This window comes from Panicum hallii, chromosome 3 (genome assembly GCF_002211085.1).
Source record: "Panicum hallii strain FIL2 chromosome 3, PHallii_v3.1, whole genome shotgun sequence".
In the NCBI taxonomy this organism is placed as follows: Eukaryota; Viridiplantae; Streptophyta; class Magnoliopsida; order Poales; family Poaceae; genus Panicum; species Panicum hallii.
The window spans coordinates 20,779,714-20,807,015 of NC_038044.1; the positions used below are offsets into that span (position 1 = coordinate 20,779,714).

The following is a 27,302-nucleotide window of genomic DNA, read 5'->3' on the forward strand; positions in this document are numbered from 1 at the left end:
ATTGTGCCTTTTGTGCTCAAGACAGAGAGACAGTGGAACACTCCTGCATTGTCCATTCAGCAAAGAAGTCTTGTTCAGATTGCTCACGATGGCAGGTTAACAGACACTATCATTTGCGACTGAAATCTGAAACTTCATGCACTAATTGGTGGATAGGTCTGGAAGGCGGGTTGACAAGAGTAACAGTAATGCTGATTGCAGCTTAAACGACCAATTACTACCATTGTTAAAGAAGAGTTACTGAAACTGTCTCTTGGGATTCCCTACCAAGTCCCAACAAGCCTAATCAAATCAGAAAAGGTACGGTATGCCTGACTATGCCTTATGTCATTTGGTAATTTTATGCCTGTATTGAGTATGAGGTTCTCATGACTTGAAAAATATGTTTCTGTTCTATTATGCGGTATTTATGCTGGTTAGTTCATTTCCTGAAGTTTACATTTGGCTTGTCTGCTAAATTATGCGGTGCCTGCAGCTTTCAACTATATTTCCCCCCTTCTCTATATATACAGTTTTGGTTGATTGATTTTTAGTTTTGAACGCAGAACCGTGGACTATGCCATATGATGAAAAATCCACTATATCTTTGTGCTCAGTGCAGATATGTTATGTTGCTCTGGTTTTCCCAAATATATGGAATCTGCAACACGACTTTGCTGTATTTTGAAGCTCATGCTGTATCAGGCTCATTGTTTTGGGGTTCTCTGTGTCTCATCTAAAGCAGGGGAGAAGTGGAGAACCTAGAGGTTAGCCTGACTTCATATTTCTCACATGTCTGACTATTTACTCACTGAATTTCTCATGTGTTGATTTTTTTGGCATTTAGAATTCTCTGCATGAAGTTGGGATAATATGAATAAAAGATGCTTGATACAGGCTTCTGAAATCCAGTACCTTCTACAGTCTAAAGAGATGATGTTTGTTGCAAGTTTGTGAACAAAAGAGCTGTAAGTTTCTAAGCAAAACAAGCTAGGTGTATGGTTGAAATATACATAGCACCACATTTATTAGTCACAGTCTGAAGTTAAATTAGCATGATCAGTAGCTAGGGGCGAGATCGCAATTTTATTCAAAAATACTATTTGATTGTATACGCAAGAACACCAAAAAATGCGACACATTACCAATTCTTTTCTAGACAAAAAAAAACTCTATATGCTGGTGTGAGAACTAAAGTAAGTATATAATCTGTTTTCAGTCATCCAATTGTCAATATCTGTCAGGCTATTGCATTTGTTCATGGATAGGTTTTACTGAAGATCTCTATAGTAATCCGATGATGAACCTTATCCTAAGCTGTGATTTTATACTACTATCATCCTAACCTGTGATTTTATATTGCCGTCATTTCCTTGAGCTGTTGCATTCATTGTCTGGTTGGATGGATGGCCAGTGGGCGGTATGAGGGACGTGGTGCTGGTGCAGATGTCGACGGCAGGAAGTCGCAACAAAGAAGGTTGCCACTAGCCTCTAGCGGCATGCCCGCCCAGAGTTGTGTCTGGTTACTTGGTGATGGAAGCATGCTGTCACTTGGATGAGGGGAAGACGATGTAGTTGCACCGTTGGTTACTTGGATCTCATGCGGGAAAAAAAATCTGTTACCAAGTGTCCACATTGTGCGTAGATGTTCTCTTTTTTTTATTGATAATGACTTGTACCTCTGTTTTAGTGAAGTGTATGCTTCTATTACTATGTGTTGTTAAAAAATATATAGGATAAGTAAAAAAAATTATTTCGTACGTACGGGCAAACCGAATACATCTAGTCAAGTACTTACATGGAGCGAGCGAGGCCCGGGAGGAATCTATTCCCTGACCGGATCGGCCCCGGGAGCTGGCCGCACAGCAGCACGCCAGCTTTTGATGGATCGATCGATTCGGGCCGGTGAGAGTAGAACAGACTGGTCTAGAACGTCGCTGACTCTGACCAGATTTCCAGGCCCTTGGACGCGTACGCGCCGCAAGTACGTCCGTCCATGCGCATCTCATCTTATCTTACTATATAATACCGTACCCCGCGTTCGCCGACGAGCAAAGTAAGAAAACCGGAATCGCCTCTCTCGTCCCTCGGCGCCGGCCGCCGCACGCCGCCCGTAGCTTTGCCGAGGCCGACGGGTCGAGATCTGGGGGCGCCGCGACCGCTCCATTGGTGTGGACACGCACGTTGTTGCCAAAAGAGAAGGGAATCTGTCGATCTCGTATCACCAGCTCGACTCGGCTCGGCATCCATCTTTCTAGCTAGCGCGGCAGCTGGGCACGTCCCAAATTAAAAGCTGTGTCTGTCGGCAGCTGAGATCGAAGCAACGGACGACGACCTCGTCGACGTAGGAGCTCGATCCATCGGTCGCGTGCCTATATAAGCTGGAGGCCACACGCTCCCTTCTACCTATCGCACGGGCAACTTATCTAGCCAACACAGAGGCAGCAGCTGCTGCTGCCCGGGTTGCACGTACACAGATCCCAAGGCCAACGGAGAGGCGTCAGCAGCAGCCGCCGTTGTTCCACAACGAGGAACACAGATCCCAAGGCCGATCGATCGATGGAGAACAACGGCAGGAGCAACCCGCAGCCTCCACCAGGTGTGACAGACGATGATACATCATCATCAAGATTACCCTCTCCAACAGTTTCCTCCATATCTCATCCTGCCAAATGAAAGAGCCAATTAAGAACATACACACGTATGTATATAGCTGAATCGTCGTCAGTTTGACGGCAGACGCTCGCTCGCTATGATAAATTAAATTCGTTGCTAATTTACCTAATCTGTCTGCAGACAAGTATGAACAGCATGTATATATATAACTATATATATACACACACACACACATACATACATACTCATATCTTCGTTGCTGGATCATATATATCTATCAGGCTATCCGACGGTTGCTCCGGATGGCGGCGAGGGGAAGAAGAAGGGGTCGCGTCGCGCGTCGACGACCAAGCGGGGAGAGGCCAGCTTTATCGAAGGATGGTGAGTCCCTACGAACTTGTCTAAGATAAGATCTAGCGAGGACGTTGAAACCTTATTATTTTCTTCGCAAGTTTAGATGCATGGCATCATGTGCTTGACTGATCTCTCTCCGTGCGATGTGTTCTTCATCATCTCCACGACAGCATCGCTGCGCTCTGCTGCTGCTGGATCTGCGATCTCTGCTGCAACTGAAGAGCCTACCGGAATAACTGATCGAGAGATCTAGATGCGATATGCACAAGACATAGATTCATGCATGTGATGCGTGGAGCTTCTTTTATTTTGTCGAGTGGTGATTTAATTATATATAGTATAGTTTTACATCGACAGTGTGACCAGAAAGTTGCATTATTGTACTTGTGCTATAACTAAAAAGAGGTTGAGTGTGTAATGTTGTGCACGGGTCTGTGTTAATCGTACTGTGCAACGAGCTAGCATGCACGCAGTGGTATGAATTTTTGGGTCCACGAGTTTCATGTTTGTGCTTCTTTTTTTCTCTATGTAACTTTTCCATATTACTAAAGGAAAGTTTTTGCTGCCTACATTTTGTTTCAGCAATTTTATTAGCATGTACGTAGTTGTTATTTTTAACTTGTTAATTAGAATTTAAGAATTCATTGATGCCCCTTAATTAACATTTATCTATGCAACTACTACTACTTGTCACCTTATCATCGACCATGTCTATACTAGTTGGAATCGCGGCACATTGACAATGTTTTGCCGGTATGCATGGTTATCTAAACCTTTGGACAATAATGTCTCATCAGCCAAATGCCTTCAACCTCGATTGGCATATTAGAATTTTTGATATGAAGGTAACTGAGTTAGCTTAATATAAACTATAGAATTGTAGGTCAAATTTCAGAAAGACTTGTGTCCTTATTTAATTTTAATTTCTGACAGTACTTGTATACGCTTTGATCCTCCTGAAAAGGGGCCATAAATTGGATCACCTTGGACATGTGGTGTCTCTTTGTCAATCTAATTACGATCTGATGGTTGAAAAGCTTTGTATTTAACACCACAGACTCGCTTTGGAAATACTAGTACTGCATCTTTATGAAATAAAATCTTGAACCATATTTCATCAATGACGTCAAATATAAACGTCTAATATAAAGAGAGAACATTACTCACGACATAAAAGTAGGGAATATATTTTTCAAGTAGCATTTCCACTTGGTAACGGGCACAATAACTATTGGCAACAAAGCCAAGCATAATTGTTGCCGCAAAAATCGGACATGACCTTCATGGAACAGGACACGTTAAGGTCTAGGAGATCTGCCTAACTCCACTGCTGGTTTTGTATCATGAAGTTCACGCGTGCCAGTTAATTTGACCTATAATTGGTAAGGAAAAGAAATTTAATCTGTAAATAACAAGGAACGTATCGGCTAGAATTTCGATGAGTTGCAAAAAATACATCGGCTATAAGATCCGATACTAAAAAGATATGTCATTGGCTGTTTTTCCGAATCAGATTGAATAAAGAGATTTAGAACATTATGAGCAAATTATCAGCTACAGAGCCGATTCATCGATAGTAAATGAAGCTAAGAATACACTATTATATAGGAATCCATCTAACCCATCAAATTTAATCTAACGTCACCATTAGTCGGATTGGACCTAACCGAGACAACACTGGCAGCAAAATGATAGATTAAATAAAATTGGCAGATGGATCTAATTATAACAGAGCATAACTTAACAGAATCTACTTAAAACATCTAGATATCCAATAAGCTATTACGCAACAAAATCTTCATAAACGAAGCTGATAGAGAACTTAATCAAGATAGTAAATTATGATATATATTAAGAATTAGCAAGAGATCAACTGATGCAGCCTCATAAGAACTTGATAGAGATTGATAACGTGTGAAATCTATTAAAACCAATAAGAGATCGTAGCGATGCAACCTCGCGGGATTTAAAAGAAATCAATAATTTGGTAGATAAACTAGACAAAACTACAACGATGTACCGGTAATTAAAGCTTAGAACATATAATAAAAATGAAACTTACAAGCAAACCGGAGGTCAAGACGATGCAGTCCAGTTTACTGAAGAAGTCGCCGAGAAAACTGCGTTACTCCTACTGCTTTGTTTTCTAGACATGTGCTGTCTCTTTGTCAATCTAATTAGGATCTGATGGTTGAAAAGCATTGTATTTAACATGACAGACTCGTTTTGGAAATACTAGTAGTGGGTCTTTATGAAATAAAATCGTGAACCATATTTCATCAATGACGTCTAATATAAAGAGAGAACATTACTCACGACATAAAAGTAGGGAACATATTTTTCAAGTAGCATTTCCACTTGGTAATGGGCACAATAACTTTCGGCAAAAAAGCCAAATATAATATTTTTATTAATCTATGAAAATTATGTGCCAATCCAGTCAACTAACTCCGCAACTGCTGATGTCGTTACTATTTTTAGATGAAGAGGTGCACCACCACTCCTACTTTTTTCTCTTATGTCGGGTTGTGTCAATGCGGACCCATGTCTGCCCAACAAAAAAAAACACGGCTTAAGAATGTGTAACACCTGCTTGTTTAGGCGTTTGATCACATGTTTAAACAAGTTTAAGCTTTCAAATTGGGTCAAAAATAGGTCAGAACACTCTAAAATTCCTCACCTGCTCCAGTCCGGCACCCATAGACGCTCGACGCGCGGCGAGCTCCTGCTCGCCGGAGTGATGTGCCGCACCGCGCGCCAACCTCCGCGGCAACACTGGCACGACCCTGCACGACGACACGGCCTCTCCACCCCATGACCGGATTAACTATTCAAATGATGGTTAGCGTACTTAAATAGGTTTAATTTGGATGATTCTGCCACAGAGTAGGCCTAAATTAGCTTAATAAATAACCTAGGGAAATTAATTACATTAGTCATCAAGGTGTGCGTCGTATCATGCCTTCTAGCTAGAAAATTTATGTAACGCCTATGTAACAACTTGGTGGATTTTATTAGTATATGTACTGTCACAACCCTAATAATAACCCTACGTATTTAAGGAAATAAAATGGACCTCAACATGCCAAGAAAATCTGGCTGTGGATCGGGCAAATAAGATCTTAATAATATATAGGAAAAAGTCCAGTTTACACCCTCGAACTATCATAAAAATCCGATTTTCAACCTTTAACTATAAAACCGGATAGCGAAAGCTATCCAACTGTTGAAACCGGACAATTTTGGCCCTTAGGGTGGTTTCAAAGGCGATTTTTTATTTTGTAAAAATTTAAAATATTCAAATTTAAACTAAAAAATATAATTAATTCATTTTAAATTAGAAAAATACGAAACTAGTACCAAAAGTTTTCTGAAAATGTAACCTATCTATTGGTACTCTATTTCTTAGTTATTCGGATTCATTTTTTCATGTTCTTAGTATTTATTTGCTTGTAGTTATGTCTATTATCTTTTAATAAATAAGATTCAAATAGATCAAAAATAGATAGGCTACGTTTTCAGAAAAATTTTGGTACCTGTTTCATATTTTTCTGATTTAAAATAAATTAATTTTGATTTTCTAGATCTAATTATATTTTTTAAATTTTTTAAAAAAAATGTAAAACCACCTTTGAAACCACCCTAAGGGTCAAACTTATCCGGTTTCAACAGTTGGATGCCCCTCGTTATCCGGTTTTGTAGTTGAAGGTTGAAAATCGAACTTTGATGATAGTTTGAGGATGTAAACTAGATTTTTTTCTAATATATAAAGGTTCCATCCAAACCAGCTAACCTTGAAATCTGATCACCAAAACTGAAGACTGAAAAGTGTGGTGGTCGGTGATAGTGGCGATAATAACATTAAAATTTGTAGAGGTGATGGGACGAGCCTTATGATTCTCCATCTTAGGTCAGTACGACATGGAAGGGGACGTGTGGTATCTGGTTGAATGGTCGAAACGTATCGATTATGCACAATACTTCCATATTTGGCCAGTAGCCTCATGGAGGCTAAATTGGGGGTGGGGGTGGGGGGGTGGAGCGCATAAAAATACCACTGCAACCTACTCACCTATAACACATGTGCTAATAATCCCATGATATGAATAAATACACTTGTGCATTATAATAATAATTCTTAGAAATCTTTCTAATCCGCTCGTATTTCTTACTCATTAATGTTTCTCTTTTTTTTGCCACTAGAGTATTCTACATACTCCCTCCATTCCAAATTATATATAGGTTGGTTTGATTTTTCTAGGTACATAATTTTTACAGATTTGCTCCTTATCAATCTCCTGATATTTTACTTTTCTATCAATCGATGTCCTCAGCCGTGGGATAGGTGATGAATGGACAAAAAGCATCATGTGTTAGCGCAACCGGGGCCGCTCTTGCCAGGGGTGTGTCCGTCAGTCCATCATGGATGGATGGAAAGTTCAATATTTGTTCTCAAGCTGGTTTTTTACTTTTTACTTCATTAGGTACGGGTTGCAAAAAGTCTGACACATGTGCAAAGTATTGCTCAATATTTGTTGTCAGCTCCAATGGATTGTCAATTAGGACAATAGCTGTTGAGTAATGTATCAGGCTAGTGTATAGACTTATAAGCAAGACTAGCGTGGTGAAAATGTATTTGAGATAGATAAAAAGTACTAGTTTTAAATACAAAATCACTAAATATTTAGTAGATTTTACATCTAACATAGCAGTGTACTTTTTTGTGTTCTTATTGTAATTTCCTGTATAATTAATTCTGTGTGGTGTTATTATTACAATTTTCTATATCCTTTTGAGTGGAACTTTCTTCTGTAATATCAAGGAATTGTGACAGATTTCAACTCATGACTTTTTCAATTTCTGTTGACGGAACAGGTGACTCTATTTTGTGCATGGTTCCTGTTGTTTTGTGCCATTGAGTTCAAGTGGACGCAACTCCTGTTATTTTACGGACATGTCCAGGATAGAATACAGCCTTTTATCCTTTTGTAGTCTTTACAGTGAAAATATTAGGCGTATATATGCCCAAAATAGATTGTTGTGTTTCAGGAGCTGATGTGGCATTGTTATGTGTGGCACAATCTCATACTATCATATGTTGTGTAGCATATCCAGTCTCATCACATGTGTGTTCATGCTGTTGTGTGATGTCTTTGGACTTTTAGTTGAGATAGTTAGGCTGGATTTTTGTTTATTTGTAATCAAGAAGATGGGCTAGGAGAAATTTACTTGTAACTTTGTGGCTAGCCCAAAAAATTTACCTATAACTTTTATTTATTTATTGTTATTTTGGGTTTTTTGTTTTTTTAGTTGGCAAAAAGACAAAACGGTCCACAAATTTTATGTGTAACTTTTTGATCTTTCACTAAGGTTTACATGTAACTTAACTTTTTTTGTTGTTGTTGTTGGATTTTTTTTTTACGTTAGATGGAACTGGAAAGATTCAAAGAGAAATTTACTTGTAACTTTATGGCTAGCCCAAAAAATTTACCTATAACTTTTTTATTTATTGTTATTTTGGGTTTTTTGTTTGTTTTTAGTTGGCAAAAAATGGCAAAACGGTCCGCAAATTTTATGGGTAATTTTTTGATTTTTACTACAGGTTTACATGTAACTTTATTTTTTGTTGTTGTTATTTTTGGATTTTTTACGTTAGATGGAACTGGAAAGAAGACAAAATTGGTATTTACTGGGCTACTAAATGAACGATTAGCAACAATTCTCTTAACAAACATGCCCATAACAAAGACAAAATATACCCCAACATGCTAGCAAAGGACCTTCGCCCGTTATCAACTGTCTGCTGTGGAATATTAAACTGTGGGATTTCCTTCAAAAAAAAAATTAAATTGTGGGCCTGTTAATATTAAGACAAAAAACACACGAGAGCAACAAATTTATAAGGTGTTGCTGGTAATGATCCAACGGCTATGCCTGGTGATTGAAGGATAAACTATATTTCAATCGCTTCCTATTTTTATATATCTAGATATAGCATATCTAGGTGCATAGCAATGCTAAAACGACATATAATTTAGAATGAACGGAGTACTACACAATTGCTACTTTGCCCCTCTTGATATATGTTCATGATCTGCCACTGTTCATCTGTGACTCATAGCTCGAAGGAGATGGGTTACCGACATCTTCCAGAGGAGAAGTGTACATAAGACGGTGATGATATTGTTGTTAATTATCAATAATATAGGCCATATATATGCACATGGATATCATTGGAGGAGAAGGATTGGTGTCTCCTCCGTCCCCTAGCGTATCGACTTCGTCTTTTCCATATTCACATCTATCTGATTAGATCGTGCTGACGGAGTGATCTGAATGAGAAAGATCTCCACCGGATCTCTGGTCGCTAGCCGCCGTTGAGAGGCCAGTTGATCAAGGGAATCTCGTCCGAAAGTTGAGACCGCTGCGGAGGAGAAAGCCTGGGGCCGGGGCCGGCGGCGACGTGCGGCCGGGCTGCTGCGCGGTGTCAGGGGAACTGATTCTGATTCCTTGGCCCCTACCAGCCGCGTGTATCTGACAGGGCATTGGCTTCTGGGCTTCTGGCTGAAGCCAAGAGGCAAAAGGACTTAACGAAGGCTTACGCAGCGCTGATGCGGCGGCGTACGTGCATGCATGCATGCGCGAATTGATCAAAGCATCTATCCATACGAACGCTTCCTTCGCCGCCGATCGAGAGCTAGAATCCCCAGCAGGGAGAGGCGGAGAGCTCAGCTCTCGCGTCCACACGGCGTGGCGCGGGCACCTTATTAACTTTGCCGACGACATAGCTAGATCACGAGCGGATGGAAATGGCCGCGCCGGCCGGCCAGTGGTAGGTGATGACTAACCGACCGGCCGGATTTAGGTCGGAATTCAATTTTGACTCTAGCAAGTTTTCATCTTCTTTTAGTCTATATAAAATTCGACATTAGACTCTTTTGCACGGGCAATGGCCTTTTTCGAAAGCCTTCGTTTCTTTGCTCGAGGTCAGAAAGAAAATGAGGTAAGTGAAGGACTTTTGTGGTTGAGCCCAATGCAAGCTGCCACAACTTGATTCGGAGATCGAAGTCTTTACTCTTTCATTGGTTAGGTTCCTGGCTTAGCCAGCAGCTAGTAGGTGCCTGAATAATTAAAGTGCCTCTCGCAAAGGCTTTCTCATAGCGCTCATCTCATTGTTTTCCACATTTCTCCAAATAGAAACCAGATATTCATTTCTGGAGGGTTCAATAATACTGAAATCTCACGTTTTGTCTTCAAACTCCCCTAGACTTGTACTTTTTTTTCCTTTGTAGCTAAGTCTAGTCCCTGTGACGAGAAGAACCACCATACAGACCATCTGACTCGATTAATCTTGCATTCTCGGTGTAGTTGTTGTTCTTTGTTTCCAAGCATAGAATCTATCCCTTGTTTAGTTGAGAAGATGCCTTAACAGAAGCAAAGATAAGTTTCCTTGCCTTTCGGAATGTTTGGGTAGCAAAGCATATGCGCTTCTTTACGTTACACAACGATAAGCCCCTTTACATACGTTCCTTAGTACGTGCGGGCCTCGTCGACATCGTGCCTATATATTGGGCATGTCGCAGCTCCTGTTCTATCTTGACAGCAACCTACAACGTTGGTGAACACGTACAGCTGGGCATTATTGGCTTGTAACCTTTCACACAACAAGTACCAACAAGAACAAGCTCATCTCCATTATTATCTCAATTCGCAACGAACTAGTTAAGATCGTCGTCTGATGGATAGCAGCAACACGAACCGCTCGCAGTCGCAGCCTCCTCCGGGTGAGGATCGAGCATCATTCATCACCCTTGATCTTTCTGAACTCCGCCAGATGTACACTGGCCGTGCTCTTCCTCCAATATTTATGCATGCATATTATATATATCATGGTTTCAATTTGTCCTCCATGGATGGAAATTATCTAGGCTACCCGAGGTTGGACGCGGAGCAGCAGGGCGGCGGCGGCAAGAAGAAGAAGAAGGGGTGCTGTGGACCAAGGCGCCGCGCGGCGACGGCCAAGCGCGGTGAGGCGAGCTTCATCGAGGGATGGTGCGTGCGTTATTAGACGTCTCCTTTATTTTCAGTAATCGTGCAGCTGCGCCATTGATTCAGTCATTCAGATGTAGCAGCCAGCTTATTCAGCCTCTTTTTTTATCTGGTTGGCTACTGGCTAATGGCATTTTCCCCCTGGCACATGTTGTGGCGGCGGCTGCTTCCTTCAACTCAATTCTCCAGCATCGCCGCGCTCTGCTGCTGCTGGCTCTGCGAGTTCTGCTGCGATTAACTTGCTGATCCAAAAGAAGGTGGTGCGCCAACACACAAGGAGCCACCATGGCAAAAAGTTAACACTGTCTCAGGTGGAGATTGATCTTTAATAAATGACGATCATGATGTAGTACATTGTGTACCTTTTAATCTACATGTGTTGTTCCTGATGTATCATCCCTGCAAATTAAAAGACAAATCTATGAATGCACGATATATTGATTGTGTTTATGTACCATTTGTTGGAATTAGAGACAATTTACGGTTCATTTTAATCCAATATATAAGATAAATCATGACAAATATGATAACAGAAAGAGGAGCAAGGTTTATTGTGCTTGCAACAACGACAATAAAATTAAATAGTAAGTTTAGAAGATACCAGAAGCGGGGTCCAAAGACACCATATGCGTTGTTATACTCAGATCAGTCAATATTCTGATCGGCTCTGTTCGATGTAGTCAATCACAATTGTGCAGATGATCACCCTCCACTCGGTGTAGAGTCTCGAAGAGAACGGAGTTCCACAGACCTGCTCTTCTAGCAAATCTGTGTGCCCAGACCAAAGATGCAGAGGAGCAACAAAAGCGGTGGGATGTGTGTGTTAGTTGGTGCGTATAGAAAACGAAAGAAATGCCATATATGTAGCCACTGGTGGATCTTTGGGCGTCTATGTTCAATGTCAGTCATTAAAACATCAGTTATCAGTAATCCTCAATCATATTAGCTATCAGTTTATTGGTATTTTGTGACCACTCATCGATTGTTAGTACTGGCCACTAATCGGCAGCATCGTTAACCAGTGTCTAGTCATCATTCAGAGTTTAAAAACTGCAAAACAAGCCCAAGCCCAGCTCAGCCCACGCCGCGCTTGGCTCGGCGCACACGCGTGTGGCACCATTCTATCCTTTCTTCACCTTCTCATCAGGTATAGACAGACTCCACCTTAGAAGTTAGTTAGGGACCCTCTCAACTTTCAAGGTGATTATACCATAATTGTAACTACCGTCATTTTCTAATTAATTGACTTTTTCTGATTCATTAGCTTAATAGGTCTAGATCCAATTAATCCAACCTCATTATGTATTTATGTATCGGATGAAGATCTCGGTGCAAGATGAGTGACTAGGTGGCTAAGTTAAAGGTTGCTTTGTTTGAGGGTTTGGGTGGTTCGTTCATCATCCTTCTCGTCCCTCATATTTTTGTTTCGTTTGAGAAATGAAATGTGTTGATTTATCACTGCCTTTTCCTTGATGAAGTACATGATAATTAGTTGTAACACAAATAATTGGGCGTTGCAGCACATTCGAAAATGTCAAATAATTGGGCGTTCAAAATGTCAAGAGAGTGCCCAACAAGCAGCGAAGCTCAAGGCCCATATCCTTCTTCCATCCGTCGTCGGAGTTGAAGCTGGCGCAAGTCCTCTTCTCCTAAGAAAGGAGAAAAGGCCCAATCAAATAAAGAGAGGAGAAAGCTCAGCCCAATCCTCTCGGCCCACCGTAGACCAGCAAACCTTACCGACCGTCAGATCCACATCGGACGAACCCAAATAGACTCAGTGACGTGCCCGCCGCCGGTGACGTGGCGAAGGTCAACAGCACAATATCGGGAGGACACGGGGTCCTGTCTGAAAAAAAGACGAGCGTTCTCCTCCCCTCCACTTCCCTTCCCTCGTGACCCGTGAGTTCGCCGCCGGGAGCCGAGGGAGAGGCGGCGAGATGGGGTTCGTCGGCGACACGGTGGAGTCGATCCGCTCCATGCAGATCCGCCAAGTGCTCATGCAGATCATCAGCCTCGGTGACGCCCTCTGCCCCAGTCTTCTCTTCTTCTCTCCTGCTGATTGTTTCTTTTTCCCGAGGTCGTGGCGGTCAGATCAGTGCGTCCGGAGGCGTGTAGTTCTTAGGGTTTGTGGCGAGTATTTTGCAATGCGAAACTAGTACGATTTCGGTGAGCGGGACAGCTCTATTTTCGTTTTTGGGTCGGTTTTGGCCGTAAGATCTGAAGAAGTTTTTTTTTCTGTTTCACATAAAAATAGCGGCAGTGATTTTTCCGGATTCTTCATCTGGTTCTACAATCTTAACTCTTCTCTTAAGATATTGCTCTTCAGAATCATGAGAATATGAGCGTAGCACAGTAGCCGAATTGGATGTGACAGCCTCAGAGAACCGAATTGCGATTTTTTTTCTTCATCTCTTTTATTGTTTAGAGTGTGAATTGTGAATGATGTATATCCTCTCCTGAATAACTGTTTACGCTTTGCGTGGGTTAACCAAGAGGCTAGTTGTTGCTCTTAGTAATTCAGGGTTTTGAATCGTGATATTCAACTGGGGGCAACAGGAGTCTCATGTCATGAGGGAGTTTTATAACTTTTAAATGTTCCTGTTTGCAGGTATGATTGTTACCTCAGCATTGATCATATGGAAGGGGTTGATAGTTGTGACAGGAAGCGAGTCTCCAGTTGTAGTGGTTCTCTCTGGTAGCATGGAGCCTGGATTTAAAAGGGTTTGTACCTCCTTACATAACGAGAAAATGGCCTTAGCCTTAGATGCTGTATGCTTTTATGATTATTTCGTGCTTGATGTGTGCACAAGTAATTTTTTATGAGATGTTTTTACTTCGACCTATGGATGATGTGAATTTCAGAAACTGCTGCACAAATAGGAGCATTTCCATTTTTTCTGCACAGTTTCATTGTCCTTTAGAGTTTTATCACATTCAAATTCTGGAATCAACTATTACCGGGATTTTCGCTTTCAGATTCTTATATCATTTGTTGATGGTCTGCTATGTACATATTATCTACTACTAATTTACCAAGTTTTAATGCCGGAGTTCAGTGTATCTATATTTGTGAAGTGCCAGCATCTTTGACAGCATTATGCCTTAATGATTAATTATCTTCTTTGCAGGGTGATATCCTGTTTTTGCACATGAGCAAAGATCCTATACGCACAGGAGAAATAGTTGTTTTCAATGTCGACGTGAGTCCTACTGCTTAGACATGATTTACCTCATTGTAAAGTTTGCTCATACAGTTACTGATACATTAAATGCTCATTTGGCTCTTATTTATGTAGGGTCGTGAGATTCCAATTGTTCACCGTGTGATTAAGGTAATACATTTTGAATTCTTCACTTCAGTTGATGCCATTAAACTAGATTATAGTTGTATGCACTTTTTCTTGCTTGATTTGAGTTTTCCCTTCTCTCTGTATAGGTCCATGAACGTCAGGACACTGCAGAAGTCGAAATCCTCACCAAAGGTATATCGTTTCAGTTTGAGTGACTACATTTTTTTTTCATTTACTTTTCTGATTATGATTGTACTACCACCTTGTATTGTCTAACCCTGACAATAACCAACGGCTATTTGTATGATGTATTGTGATTGTGATTGTAATGTTCTCTGTACCTTACCAACATGATTTTCAGGTGACAATAACTTTGGGGATGACCGATTATTATATGCACACGGGCAGCTTTGGCTCCAGCAACACCACATTATGGGGCGAGCTGTGGGGTGAGTTCAACTTATACAGCATGCATCTGTCTTTATGCTCACTAGAAAAGAGTTGAGCTGACCTTACATTTTACAATGTAAACAGCTATCTTCCATATGTTGGCTGGGTTACAATTATCATGACTGAGAAACCGTTTATTAAGGTATGTTCATTCTTACTGGTTTATATATTGATTGGCCTAGTCTGTGACACAACAACAAAGCGGATAGACAAGTTAGTGTAGGGCACAGGCTAGAGATGAAACTTAACTAGAGCTACACAAACCAATGCCGAATCCAATTATAGTGACAGAAACCCAAAGAAGAGTGGTCTGTTGATATGAGAATATTTTGTCATTCTGTTGAGGGAACTGCTCATGCATTCATCTTACTAATCTATTGGGTAAAAGCAAGTGCACTGGTTGTCTGTTTTAGTTCTCAAATTGAACAATACTGTTGTGGCTCATTGTAATTGGAAGGACTGCTGATCAATGTTCTCTTTCTGCAGTACCTGCTGATTGGCGCGCTGGGCCTGCTGGTCATAACATCAAAAGAGTAAAGAAGTTAAGTTTCCGCGCCATATAGATTTTGCGCTTGTTGCGCAACAGCATAGAGCTATGGCTTGCCGTATAGCGTTAAGAGAAGCTGTTGTGTTCCACCATGTGTTGAACGAGAAGATATCTTTGTCTGTTCTGCAGGCGCCTCCCCTCTAATTGGATTGTTAGATCCCATGCAGCATCCATCTTTCGGTAGTTACAAATTTAGTGAATGAGTTGAATCAGCTATTGGTTGTTGCATTTGATAAAGTTAACTCTTCATGACTTCATTCCAGGATAATGCCTTGTACACCAAGATAAAGGTAGTCTGATGCTGAATACCTAAACCTGAATTTCTAAGCAGATTCCAATAACCTACCAGACTCCCTAAAACTGTCATTATTGGGTTTTGGCCGTCTGGGTGCTCCCAACATGTTTACATTAGCCTTCCCAAATCCCAATCACCATATTTGTTTGGTGGGCACCAAAAAAAAGGACCCCTGGACCGAATGAAAGAGGTCTTTTATAGTGCAAAATGGTGATCTATACTTGTGTTTGAAAAGTATGAGTATAGAAATAACATCCGACAGTTCAGATTAATTGTATACAATATTAATATTGCTTTAGTATACAATATTGCTGCGCCTAACTAATAAAAGGTTGGGCCACGGTACCCAAACCTCGTAACAACTGAGCTTGCGTGAGTAGTACAATAGTAGTATAGGTAGTATCCGTGAGTAAGTACATGTAGTACAAGGATATGAGGAAAATGTTTAATGATATTAGGATCCATTTCATTTGAAATATCCTTATAATTCCATTTCTTCATTTTCATTTATAATTGAAAAATAATTATAAAATTACCCTTACTAATGAAGAATGGGTTAGATCTTTTATATACTATATACCACTAAATAGTGGTATTGTGTACCGTAAATGATCTCGAATGAAAACGGAGGCTCCTAACTGCCATTGCCTGTCAATGGCCGCTCACTATGGAGCTCCAACCTCCTGCTCCAACATTGCTGCCCGGCTTCTGTGCTCCAAGACTGCCCGAGTCGCCGCCGACCCTGACTGAGGCCTCGAGCCGTGCCAGCCCCGTCCTCTCGAGCTGCCCTGCCGCCGGCGCGGAGTTCCGACCCTGAACTGGTCCTGACCAAGCTCGCCGCAGGTCACACGCACTAGCTCAGGCGCAAGCTCGGTTGTTATGAGGTTTAGGTGCGGCGGCCCGACGTTTCTCCCTCCCGGAGGTGCGCCACCGCGGGGTTGCTCAGCCTCCGTTGTGCCAAACTTGGGCATCGTCCCGCCAAACAAGCAAAACATATGCTAGGCCTGCAGCTAGCTGCTCAGTTTGAACACTAGTATCTCGCGCGAGGAAAAAGACCACAAATTATTTGCGCCCTCTCAAAGCTAAAACTGACGGTAATATCGCTACAAGCCGTGTGTTTTGTAATAGTGATCTTTTCATCTAGCTTTGAGGATAATCATTGGTGTAGTAAATAGCCAGTCAGACATCCATCACGTCCAGTACGAGAGCCGCGTCCCCTTTGTCGACGGTGAACGCCTTGAGCATCTTCCCCGTGGCCGTGGCTACCTGCGCCACGTACGTGCCGTGGAAGCCCCTGAACTTGAACTGCCCGTCGTCGTCGATGCGGCCGCGCGCGTCGGAGGTCCACTCCCTCCGGAGGTCGAGGAACCTCTGCCCGGCGTCGTTGACGGTGCCGTCCTGGTTGACGAGCGCGGCGTCGGGTCGCCACATGTGGCCCTTCATGAACCCCCAGAGCACGACGCCTTCCACTGCCCGGTGCGCGAACGCCTCGCGGAGCACCACCTCGAGGTCGTCGGCGCGGAGCGCGTCGTCGGGCTCGCACACGTCCAGCTCGGTGATCCAGACGGGGAGGCCCGTGGCGGCGGAGAGCTTGTCGAGCGCGTCGCAGATGACCTCCCCGAGGGGGTGCGTGACGTGGCCCTGCAGCCCGACGCCGCCCACCCGCGCGCCGCCGCGCTGCAGGCCGCGGATGAGCTCGACGTACTTCTCCGGCGTGGCCGAGGGGTCGTTGCCGCACTCGACGTTGTAGTCGTTGACGAAGAGCGCGGCGGCCGGGTCCAGCCGCGCCGCCTCCCGGAACATGCGCGCCGCGGCGCCGTCGCCGAGGCGGTCGCGGAAGAAGCGCCCGTGCAGCATCTCGTTGTTGACGTCGTAGTGCGGGAACCGCCCCGCGTAGCGGCCCAGGAGGCCCCGGACGCGCGCGTCCACGGCGGCCGCGAGCTGGGCGCGGTCGCCGCCGATGTCCTTGACCCACTGCTGCACGTCGCCGTCGACGGCCCAGAAGATGCAGTGGCCGCGCGCGGGCTTCCCCGCGCGGTCGCAGAAGTCGAGCAGGCGGTCGGCGTCGGCGTAGCTGAGCTGCCCGCGCCGCGGCTCCGTCCAGTACCACTTGAGCTCGTTCTCGAAGACGGCCCAGTCGAAGTGGGCGGTGAAGAAGTCCACGAAGGCCGGGATGCGGATGACCTCGCCGTTGATGCAGCTGCCCAGCGGGAAGGCGTTGTCCAGCTGGACCACGCGCACGGACGCGCCCGCCGGCAGGCCGCCGAACTTGAGGACCACGTCACGCTTGCGCACCTGGTCGATCGACGCGACCATGTCACTGTCAGGTGTCAACTCAAGGGGATGCAGTAGTGCAGTGTATTTTTGGCCAGGATTTGTTCAACAATCTGTACCGCGATCGAATTCCAAGATTTACGATCCAAAAGTAAAAGCCCTTTCCAAACATGCCTTTTTCCCCTCTCTAGTTAATCTTCCTCCATACACAATTTAAATGAGCGGTATGAATATTATCTGTTTGTATGTGAATTTGGATCCGTTAGATAGGCTGATATCCGTCTGTATCCGACCGATATGGATATTCAACGCCTAACCCGTATCCGAGAATAGAATAGGGATACTTGAAGTTATTTTATCCAACGTAGCTTATACTATCTAAATCCGAATCTGAATCCGAGGAAGAAAAACCATCTGTCCATAAATATCCATCCGTTTCCGATCCGTTTACACCTCTAGTTGCACGTAACATCTATAAGCTTAACTCTAGACGTGATAAAATGGTGAGAATTTTTGTTACATACTTACGTATATATGGCTTGCTCCTACTTATAAATTAGTACCGTTATATGACATGACTGATAGACAGCGAGTCCTGGTATACATGATGTCCTCTGGTGAAGACATGAAGTGGTTAGAGGCGGGCCGAATGCGCATCTATACGTGCCACGGTGCCCGTGCCCAGCGGTGTGCGTTCATCGCGTCGCTTTCGGCGCCCGGCGAAGCGCAACACGGAACGCCTCAGCTCAAGAAAACAATGCGTACGGGGCGCCAACTTTTCACTCGGCTCTGCGGCCCGGCCATATCGACGCCCCGTGCCACGCAACCGCGCCCAGCGACTAACAGAACGAGGGGCACCAGGACACCTAATGGCACCGGTGTTATTAGTGGACAAAATAACGTAGCTTGCTGCTGCTCCGTCCACGTCTCGTACGCCCATCACCTACCGTTCCCGGGTAAAATCTGTACGTTTAACATTTTCGATATTGACCGGCAGCTTTGGAAGTTTTTTTGGAGTTATCACAAGTGGTTCATCGGTTCCATTGTACCTATTCTGATTAAAATAGCAAAGTAGGCTCTCTCTCTCTCTCTCTATATATATAATATGCTGACATATGACCTGAGAGACCCAAATTAAAGTAAGGGTGGCATAATATGTTTGGTTAATCCATTGATGCATGTACAGATGTACACTGTTTGCCCTATGCACCAATGTTTAATACTCATATAACGATAGGTCTGAAAGGTACGTGCTTTCATTACTGCTCTCTCAGTCCAAATTGTAGATTATTTTGATAAATCTAGATATATAATTTTTACTACTTATATAGATATAGCGTTTATCTAGATGCGTAGCAAAAAAAATCTATATATCTAGATTTGCCAAAACAATCTATAATTTAGAACGGAGGGAGTACCTGTAAATATCTTTACAAACTTCTCGAACTGATGATTACCTTTGCGATTTATGGATAGCTATCCTTTTTTTTTTGTCTTAGGTGTTCTCCAACGACAGTAAGTGCTATTGAGACCGGTTTGAAAAAAAAGATAAGTTCTTTCGAGTACTTTTTGCTAGAATTTTTTTTCTGGAAAAGCAGGTTAAGAAATACCTTTGTTCAATAAAAAATGTAAAATCTATTGGATAAACTTCTGTTGTCTGATTATTTGGATTATTTCAGTGATGAACTTTATAGTAGTTGTACGCGTACCTTGCTTCTCAGGCGTGAAATCTCATGAAGTCAGTTTTTTTTCCTCGCAAAAAAGTCAGTTCTTGTAACGTGTTCATATTTTCGTAAGATATATTTTTAGTTTTTTTCAGATTTTTTTTTGCTTTTGTGTACTGTACTAATCAACGTTTATCAAATCCGTGCACAGTTTTGCTACCACTGGTTCCGATGTGTATACTTGGAAACTTACCAGCTTAACCTGAATACCCGATTAGATTATCTTGTCGATCGATGCCCGGTCTGAACGTTTGTTGAGAAGGAAAGAACCTAGATACGGTGGTTAAAGAAGCCAGGTGGTCACTTCAACGTCGTAACGTATGCTCACCTTGTCCGTCTTCTCCTTGAGGTGGCTGAACCGCGCCTTGCGGTCGGTGGCGATGATCCGGAGGTCCATCACCTTCACGTCGACGCCGGCCGGCGCCCCGTGCACGTGAACCGCCGCGCCGCGGGGGCTCTCGCTGAGCCGGAACGTGCCCTTGATCTCCGCCCACCTGCCGGGCTCGGCGCAGACCGCGCCGCCGTCGACGACGCGGCCGCCGTCGCCGCCCACGCGGATGCTGATACGGACGGGGTGGCCATCAGCTGCTCGCTGCTGGCCGCCTCCCTCCTTCGCCGCCGCCGCTTCGCCGCCGGCCACGCTGATCCAGCCGGCGACGCGGTACGTGACGCGGGGCTTGAGCGCGCCCGGGGAGATGGCCTGGTGCAGGCCGTCCTCCTCGTCGGCGCGGCCCGCGGCGAGGACGTACCGGCCGCTGGGCTCGTGGACGTGCCCGACGGCCGCCGCGGGGAGCCGCGCCTTGTCGTCCTCACGGTGCAGGGACAGCGCCGTGCGCGCGCCGGAGGGGGCCCAGCCGACGGCGTTCACCTCGAACACGACGTCCTGCGTGCAGCAGGTCGTGCATGCGCACGGCACAGAAGAAGTAATGAGACGCACACACTGTACAACAGAGGAGAAGTAACAGTCGTGCGACGATGGACGGAGGAAACCGTTACGTATACGTACCTGGTGAGTGGAAGCCATGGTAGGCGGCGGCAATGACCGGCGAGGCAGCAGCTAGAGCAAATGGTCGCCGGGAGTTTGGTGATGGGACACTGAAGAAGTGAAGAGGGAGCTTGTTTGCTCGAGAATATGGTTTTGGGTACGTGGTGAGCTGATTGATTGAGGAGACGGGTCGAGGCAGCTGCTGTATTTAAAGGCATTCCTCGGCCGTCATAGAGAGTCCAGAGAAATGTATAGCGTTGCTATTGCTTACAAAAATGCGTAGCCAAGAGAAACTTACCCCCATTGTTGAATTGAAAGAACAAACTGCAAGCAACCAGCTGTGAGGTATGCTATGAACATCTCCCCCCCCGCCCCCCCCCCCCCGATTTTTTTTTGAAATAACTGGAAAGGCGCGCCCCTACAGGGATTTATTGAAATGAAAACGGTTTTATTTGTTACAAAACAGAGAAAAGGAAGCAAAGAAGCAAAAGAGAGGAAACTAAGCTAGCCTAAACTTCCCGATATCTTGGCGTACCGTACCCTTTCTGATCCGCGTGTGACGAGTCGTACCGGCCGGCCATCATCGGTGCAATATAGATCATCATTTCAACTGCGAACTCATGATAGCAAAGCAAGAGTTTAGGCTACAAATTATTGGATGCCACACAACCATGAAATGTTTGCTAGGATTACACGGTTCTTCATTCAATTTGATTCTAGCAAGTACACATAGAATCAAGAACTGCACCGAAATAACTGATATGAACTAATAATTAGTACTCAATTAAAGCATGATCGTGGATACAAATGATTTTGATTCTAGATGTATGGTAGGATATATATGATTACACATTTGTTCATTTTTATTATAGGTATACACGCACGATCAAGAACTGGTTCTGAATAGAAATAATTCACTACTACAGATGTGATCATCCCGAATACTCTAGCTATCACCACCGGTTTGAACTCAAACTGACCACGGTTGACCAGTAGGTAGCAACAAAATTAGCTTTGGTCGTGGATATAGATATATATAACAAATAATAATAATAATATCATACCATGGAGCATGCAGATCTCGAGTATATGGCGCCGATTGCATGCAAGTTGCAGCCGCCACCGCCGGAACTGCACGACGGTTGAAGACGACGATGATGCATGATGCGCTTGGTTGAGGCGTGGGGAGTCCCCAAAACTCCATCTGCCTGGCTTCAAGCCACAGATAGCGGCTAAATTAAAGCTAGCATATGTGTGCGCGTATCTATGTTGTATATATGGAGTTGCACCACCGGAACGTCGCTCTCGCCGTGCTGACGTGCGCCGGCCAATGCATGTTTATTGGCCGCCGTGGATGGGAAGGGACAGTAAAGCCGCCCCCGGCCGTGTAGGAAAAGCAACCGGGTGAGCCAGAACTTTGATAGCTAGCTCTGGCTTTGGTTTTGATCGTCAGCTAAATTTTGACGATCGCACCTAGGGATGGATATGATGCAACGGGGTATCTAATGGTTGTTTTTGTCAGTTAATATATTATTTACATGGCCTGTAATTATTTGTCCATTTCATGCCTAAATTAATTATATGGAATGTCACATGAGTTCTTTTTATTAATTTCCTCTGCCCCATAAAGAGCGACACTAAAAATTTAGACAGATAAACTGAGAGGTGAAATGACCTTGGGTCTATTTGCTGCAATTGCCATTTCGAAAGGCCATGTCGCCTATGTAATGTAATTGGCCCGGACTAACTGCCGCGTGCATACGGACAGGTAGTTCGCCCAGATGAAGAGCTGTCAGGATTTAATGAGATGAGCCACCGTGATGGTCCAAAAGCTTGAAGGACACTGATCATTTTAGACATTTTTTAGTACTACTATGCCACTCTTTGTGGGACAGGGAAAGTAGTAAGTTTTTTATCTATCTGGTAATTCAAAACAGAATGAAACTTGTATCCCCAATTACATTAATCGGCTTGTTGGCCGGTTTACCGTCATTTATTCGTGGGCGGCGTTGACTATAGGGTTACCCCAACTTGCTATGCATCAACGCCTGTCTAACCTAACAATGTTTCCACTGACCTAAAAGTCTCAATCTTCAGTACTGATTGCATGACCCGGTACTAATAAGGTAAATATGTTTTCTAGAAGCTATAGCAGCTGCAACATGGTAGCAGGAGAAACAACCAAATCGCCGCCCCTGCTGATAGTCAAGCTGACCCTTACGGATCAATTAAGCTGACCTCCCCAGTCGCTTTCAGTACACAGAGGCAATTTCTACTGTGCAAGATAGACATCGCTCAACTCCCGGACACAGTAGTACTCATATGAATTTGTAGAGAGGGACTAGAACCTATCCTGTACGTATAACCTTCCGCTCAATACTCCAATCTACAAATAAAGTATTTGAGGCCACATCAATCGAGGATACATGATGGAAGGAATATTTCAACTTACCTAAAAGTGGGTTTCCTTTACAAATTTTCTTCTCTTAGACCATGTATACATTTACGCAGGAAGAGATCGATGAGAATACCAACTTCCACGGCTAACACATAGCTCAAAGTAACCACTCAATTAAACACGTCAAACATGTATGGGGTCTAATGCAAAAGTAAAAAAAACTGGTACCGGGCGGGAATCCCGGTTAGCACCGGTTCCTCGCCCGGTATAGGCTGGCCGGTACTAAATGGCGCATTTAGTACCGACCGATAACACCAGCCCGTACTAAATGATTTTATGCTCAAAAAATAAAGGAAAAAAATATAATGAACCCTCGGGAGGCTCGCACACACGCAACGTCACAAGTCACAGGTCACGCGAATTTTTCACATGTAAATGCGCGTGTGTGAGGATTCAAACCCACGACCTCCGGCCTCACGCGTAGCTTACTATGCACCTATGCATCAAATGTGATTGGTTGGAGATGCTTTGCTTTTGAAGTACCCGTAGAGGACTATTTAGTACCGGATCAAGACACCGGCCGGTACTAAATGTCACCAATTAGTACCGTCAGGTGGTGTCATTGCCCGGTATTGTCAGACCCAGACCCACGGGACTATGCATATAGCGTACATTTTCTAGAATAAGGGATGAGATATGGCCCAAGCCCTACATCTATTGTAACTACTCGTAGTGTAGTAGGACTACTCATACAGTTGTAAAACTAGTCGAACACAGTAGGAAACTACCTGAGAATTACTTGGGTAGGACTTCTGGGCTTGTACCCAACTAGAGCTTTCATGTAAACCTGTTCCCCCAGAGTATATAAGGGCGGACAGAGGCCCCTTCCAAAGAGGAGATCACCCGATCACCACCTAAGGCAATACAAACCACATAGGACGTAGGGTATTGCTCTCGGCGGCTCAAACCTGTTTAAACTTTGTGTTCCTTGCACCTTCGAGTTCCTGATTTCGGCAACACCCAACCTACAAACTCACCACCTTGGGGGTATCCTTCGGTGGGCGTGGCGGTAAAACATCGACAGCTGGCGCGCTAGGTAGGGGTGTTCATCGAGCATCCACCGGAGAACTCGATGGCATCGTTCAATTTTACCACCACTATGCTCGATGAGGGTACGACGTCCGCATTCGGCTCATGGTTCTGCATCATCGACGATGGTGGTGGCTTCAGCAGCCACCTCACTGAAACCAGGGAGCCGACGGAATTTGCTCCAGCATCCTGCCGCGACATTAATGACCTCACCGATGATCTCGGCAGAATTTGATTTTCCGTTCTAATCAGAAACCGTGAAGACGAGTCTGGATCCAACCCGGATCCTACTCATGATCGACTCGAATCCAGCCCGTGCCACAACAACGACACACCATCGCCGCCGACCCTGACGACGCGGCTCGACTTCAGCTAGCGCCGCAGCGCTGACGCGCTGCTACCCCCGGCTGCGACTACTTTGACAAATCTGTGTCACCAAAGACTACCTCAACTACTCTTCTCGACTAGAAACTAGTCGTTAACGAGCCTTATACTACATGGCGACTAGCTCTGCACGGTCAACAACTGGTCGGGATCAACTCCGACGAGTTGGCTTCATCAACAAACCGTCGCTGCTCCATCGACGACTGTAGCGGTTTCGTTGACACTCATCCACGAGTGGGCTTGTTTCGAATACTCCAACTACTTGTTTCGGCAAGAAAACTAGTCGGTAATGGGCTTCACACCATCAACAACTAGTCGGAATCGACTCCGACTAGTCGGCTTTATCAACAAACCATCGCAGCTCCATCGACGGCCACTCCAGCTCGTAGACAATCTTCCACGAATCAAGCTAAGTCACTTGTACCTCTTCCGCCTTGTTTTTCACAAGATCAGCTACTTATTTGGGTACGTGTCATAATGGGCATGAAACCCTCCAGAGCTACGCTTCGCCGCCTACCTTTTGCGCAACGCGCATTCTCTTCACAGGTCATGTCATGCCTGTTCCCAATTGCCTCCACGGTCCGCCCTGCAACACAGGCGGTCCGGTTACATCCTATAAGTGCACTCCATGAGCGTTCTCTTTTTTCGCGCAGTGCTGACCGCTCTAGTTTCCTCTCAATGGTTGCTACAATACCCGGGTAGCGTATGCTATTCGTGAAAACTCGACTCTTCTGTACGCCTATGCAACTACGCGTGCACGCGGCCACGTTCCCTGTGTAATGGTTTACGGCAATCAGGGATCAGATGCCTAACATAACAGGTTACCTACCCGGGGACATTACGTGACCCAGCAAGAGTACAACGCCAAAAAAAATTCATGCATTTTACAATGCTGGAATTTGCTCCCAACACGATATCATATATACCAGTTACAACATACTTTTATGTTTACCTTGCAGGGAACCTGACCTGGACCATACTGCTGGGCGAGTTGGATTCAACTCCGACTAGTTGGCTTCAGCAACAATCACCAACGACTACTTTGACTTCGCGAGAACTCTTGACAACACGTCGCAGACTAAAACGACTACTCGCCGGATTCAACTCTGACTAGTTGGGCTCATCAATAACCGTTGGTGACTACTTGACTTCATGAAGAATGCACGGCGACACGCTGGCGACTACTTCGACTACTCGTTTTGCCTATAAGACTAGTTGGAGATGACTATGCTTGGCGACACACTGGCGACTATTTTGACTACTCATCTTGCCTACAAAGCTAGTCGGACTCAACTATGCTTGGTGACACGCTGATGACTAATTCGACTACTCGTCTCGCCTACAAAACTAGTCCGTATCGATTCCGACTAGTCGGCTTCATCTACAGTTCAAGATTCAGCGGCTACTTGGCCGATGCCTGGGCTCGGGGGCTGGCAAAACTGACTACTAGGTATATACTATGCGACTTATCTAGCTCCCTGGCTCGGGGGCTGGATGCGACAAGGCACTCAGCGTGTTTTCAGCGATAGCTCTCGTGCTTTAAGGCTGGACGCTGAAAAAGCTACTCAAAAGATCCCGATTCAAGATGCTTTTGAAGATGTTTAACCATTATTTTTGGGATTTCATTCTGAAATAAGGGGTTTTTTCAAATTATTACACAGAGATCTTATCTAGTCATTGACTCAGGGAACAAGATCTGATTTGAGCGGTAATTTAGGGTGTTTTTTGGAGTCGTTATTTGTTTAACCATTTCTTAGGGAATTCATACCAAAAAAAGCGGTTTTCGAATTACTGAGCCAACTTGCCCATCTTAACTACCAAATCTTTACTGTCATATATTGCATACCACGATTTTTTGGATCCTTTATTCCAAATCTTGAGGATTTGGATTCAAGGCTCGGGGGCTGCGGGACACGTGTCATCAGCGACTTATTTTTCAGATCTGTTAGAAGATAAGGATAGAAGACTCAAGATTAAATTGACCCTCAGCCTGATTTTACGAGTCAACCTACGGTTCGGGGGCTATTCCATATAAAGTGCGAGTTCAATCGCACCCCATATAAAAGAAGACTTGACAACTACTCGGGGCATGAGCACCTCACAGTCTCGATGCAGCTAAGGAAATACTCGGAGGACACCTTAAAGATGAAGTTCGGGAGAATTCAAAGATGCCTTCAGAAATACTGGGACGCTTGCAGTGCTCGACTACGAAGAGCTCGGGGGCTTGTCAGACCTAGACTCACGGGACTGTGCATATAGCGTACTTTTCCTAGGATAAGGGATGGGATATGGCCCACACCCTACATCTGTTTTAACTACTCGTAGTGTAGTAGGACTACTCATACAGTTGTAAAACTAGTCAGACACAGTAGGAAACTACCCGAGAAGTACTGGGGTAGGACTTCTGGGCTTGTGCCCAAATAGAGCTTCCATGTAAACCTATTCCCCCAGAGCATATAAGGACGGACAGGGGCCCCCTCGAAAGAGGAGATCACCCGATCACCATCTAAGGCAATACAAACCACATAGGACGTAGGGTATTGCTCTCGGTGGCTCAAACCAGTCTAAACTTTATGTTCTTTGCACCTTTGAGTTCCTGATTTCGGCAATACCCTACCTACAAACTCACCATCTCAGGGGTATCCTTCGGTGGGCGTGGCAGTAAAATACCGACAGCTGGCGCGCCAGGTAGGGGTGTTCCTCGAGCATCCACCGGAGAACTCGATGGCATCATTCAATTTTACCAGCACTGTGCTCGATGAGGGTACGGCGTCCACCTTCGGCTCATGGTTCTGCATCGCCGACGATGGTGGTGGCTTCAGCAGCCACCTCGCTGAAACTAGGGAGTCGACGGAATTTGCTCCAGCA

At 44.5% G+C, this 27,302-nt stretch overlaps 2 protein-coding genes and 2 long non-coding RNA genes across 6 annotated transcripts; 3 read left to right on the forward strand and 1 right to left on the reverse strand.

Annotated features, from left to right (window-relative positions):
• The first annotated feature begins 2,372 nt into the window (after positions 1–2,372).
• Positions 2,373–3,518, forward strand: LOC112887245. Its single transcript, XR_003227538.1, has 3 exons — positions 2,373–2,578; positions 2,877–2,976; positions 3,120–3,518. It is a non-coding gene; the product is annotated as an uncharacterized LOC112887245 (long non-coding RNA).
• Positions 3,519–10,557: 7,039 nt separating this feature from the next.
• On the forward strand, positions 10,558–11,433 carry LOC112887246. Its single transcript, XR_003227539.1, has 3 exons — positions 10,558–10,733; positions 10,878–11,001; positions 11,188–11,433. It is a non-coding gene; the product is annotated as an uncharacterized LOC112887246 (long non-coding RNA).
• A 1,399-nt stretch (positions 11,434–12,832) lies between these two features.
• On the forward strand, positions 12,833–15,626 carry LOC112884978 (signal peptidase complex catalytic subunit SEC11A-like). Its single transcript, XM_025950635.1, has 8 exons — positions 12,833–13,014; positions 13,607–13,719; positions 14,127–14,198; positions 14,295–14,330; positions 14,435–14,480; positions 14,650–14,737; positions 14,823–14,880; positions 15,225–15,626. Exons 1-8 carry the CDS (start codon positions 12,936–12,938, stop codon positions 15,273–15,275), a joined length of 543 nt encoding a protein of 180 aa, XP_025806420.1. The 5' UTR covers positions 12,833–12,935; the 3' UTR covers positions 15,276–15,626.
• A 992-nt stretch (positions 15,627–16,618) lies between these two features.
• Positions 16,619–21,991, reverse strand: LOC112884976 (anti-sigma-I factor RsgI6-like). Of its 3 annotated transcripts, XM_025950634.1 has the most exons (5): positions 21,628–21,991; positions 21,104–21,173; positions 20,585–20,765; positions 19,907–20,461; positions 16,619–17,875 (listed from the first exon to the last, which is right to left on the reverse strand). In XM_025950634.1, the coding sequence occupies exons 3-5, from the start codon at positions 20,600–20,602 to the stop codon at positions 16,760–16,762; spliced, it is 1,689 nt and encodes a 562-aa protein (XP_025806419.1). In that variant the 5' UTR covers positions 20,603–20,765; positions 21,104–21,173; positions 21,628–21,991; the 3' UTR covers positions 16,619–16,759. The 3 variants fall into 3 exon arrangements, with proteins under 3 accessions (XP_025806419.1, XP_025806418.1, XP_025806417.1); XM_025950633.1 differs by lacking the exons at positions 21,104–21,173; positions 21,628–21,991 and adding an exon at positions 20,862–20,940 and having other exon boundaries at positions 20,585–20,762; XM_025950632.1 differs by lacking the exons at positions 21,104–21,173; positions 21,628–21,991 and adding an exon at positions 20,862–20,938.
• Positions 21,992–27,302: the final 5,311 nt, after the last annotated feature.

What these genes read in the sequence shown, in the direction of transcription:
- LOC112884978 (XM_025950635.1), top strand. Translation starts at nt 12,936, where the DNA reads ATGGGGTTCGTCGGCGACACGGTGGAGTCGATCCGCTCCATGCAGATC. An exon ending in CATGCAGATCATCAGCCTCG is followed by an intron (nt 13,015 to 13,606) that starts GTGACGCCCTCT and finishes TCCTGTTTGCAG; the next exon opens with GTATGATTGTTACCTCAGCA. An exon ending in TAGTTGTTTTCAATGTCGAC is followed by an intron (nt 14,199 to 14,294) that starts GTGAGTCCTACT and finishes TTATTTATGTAG; the next exon opens with GGTCGTGAGATTCCAATTGT.
- LOC112884976 (XM_025950634.1), bottom strand. An exon ending in TCAAGGAGAAGACGGACAAG is followed by an intron (nt 17,876 to 19,906) that starts GTGAGCATACGT and finishes TCGATCGACCAG; the next exon opens with GTGCGCAAGCGTGACGTGGT.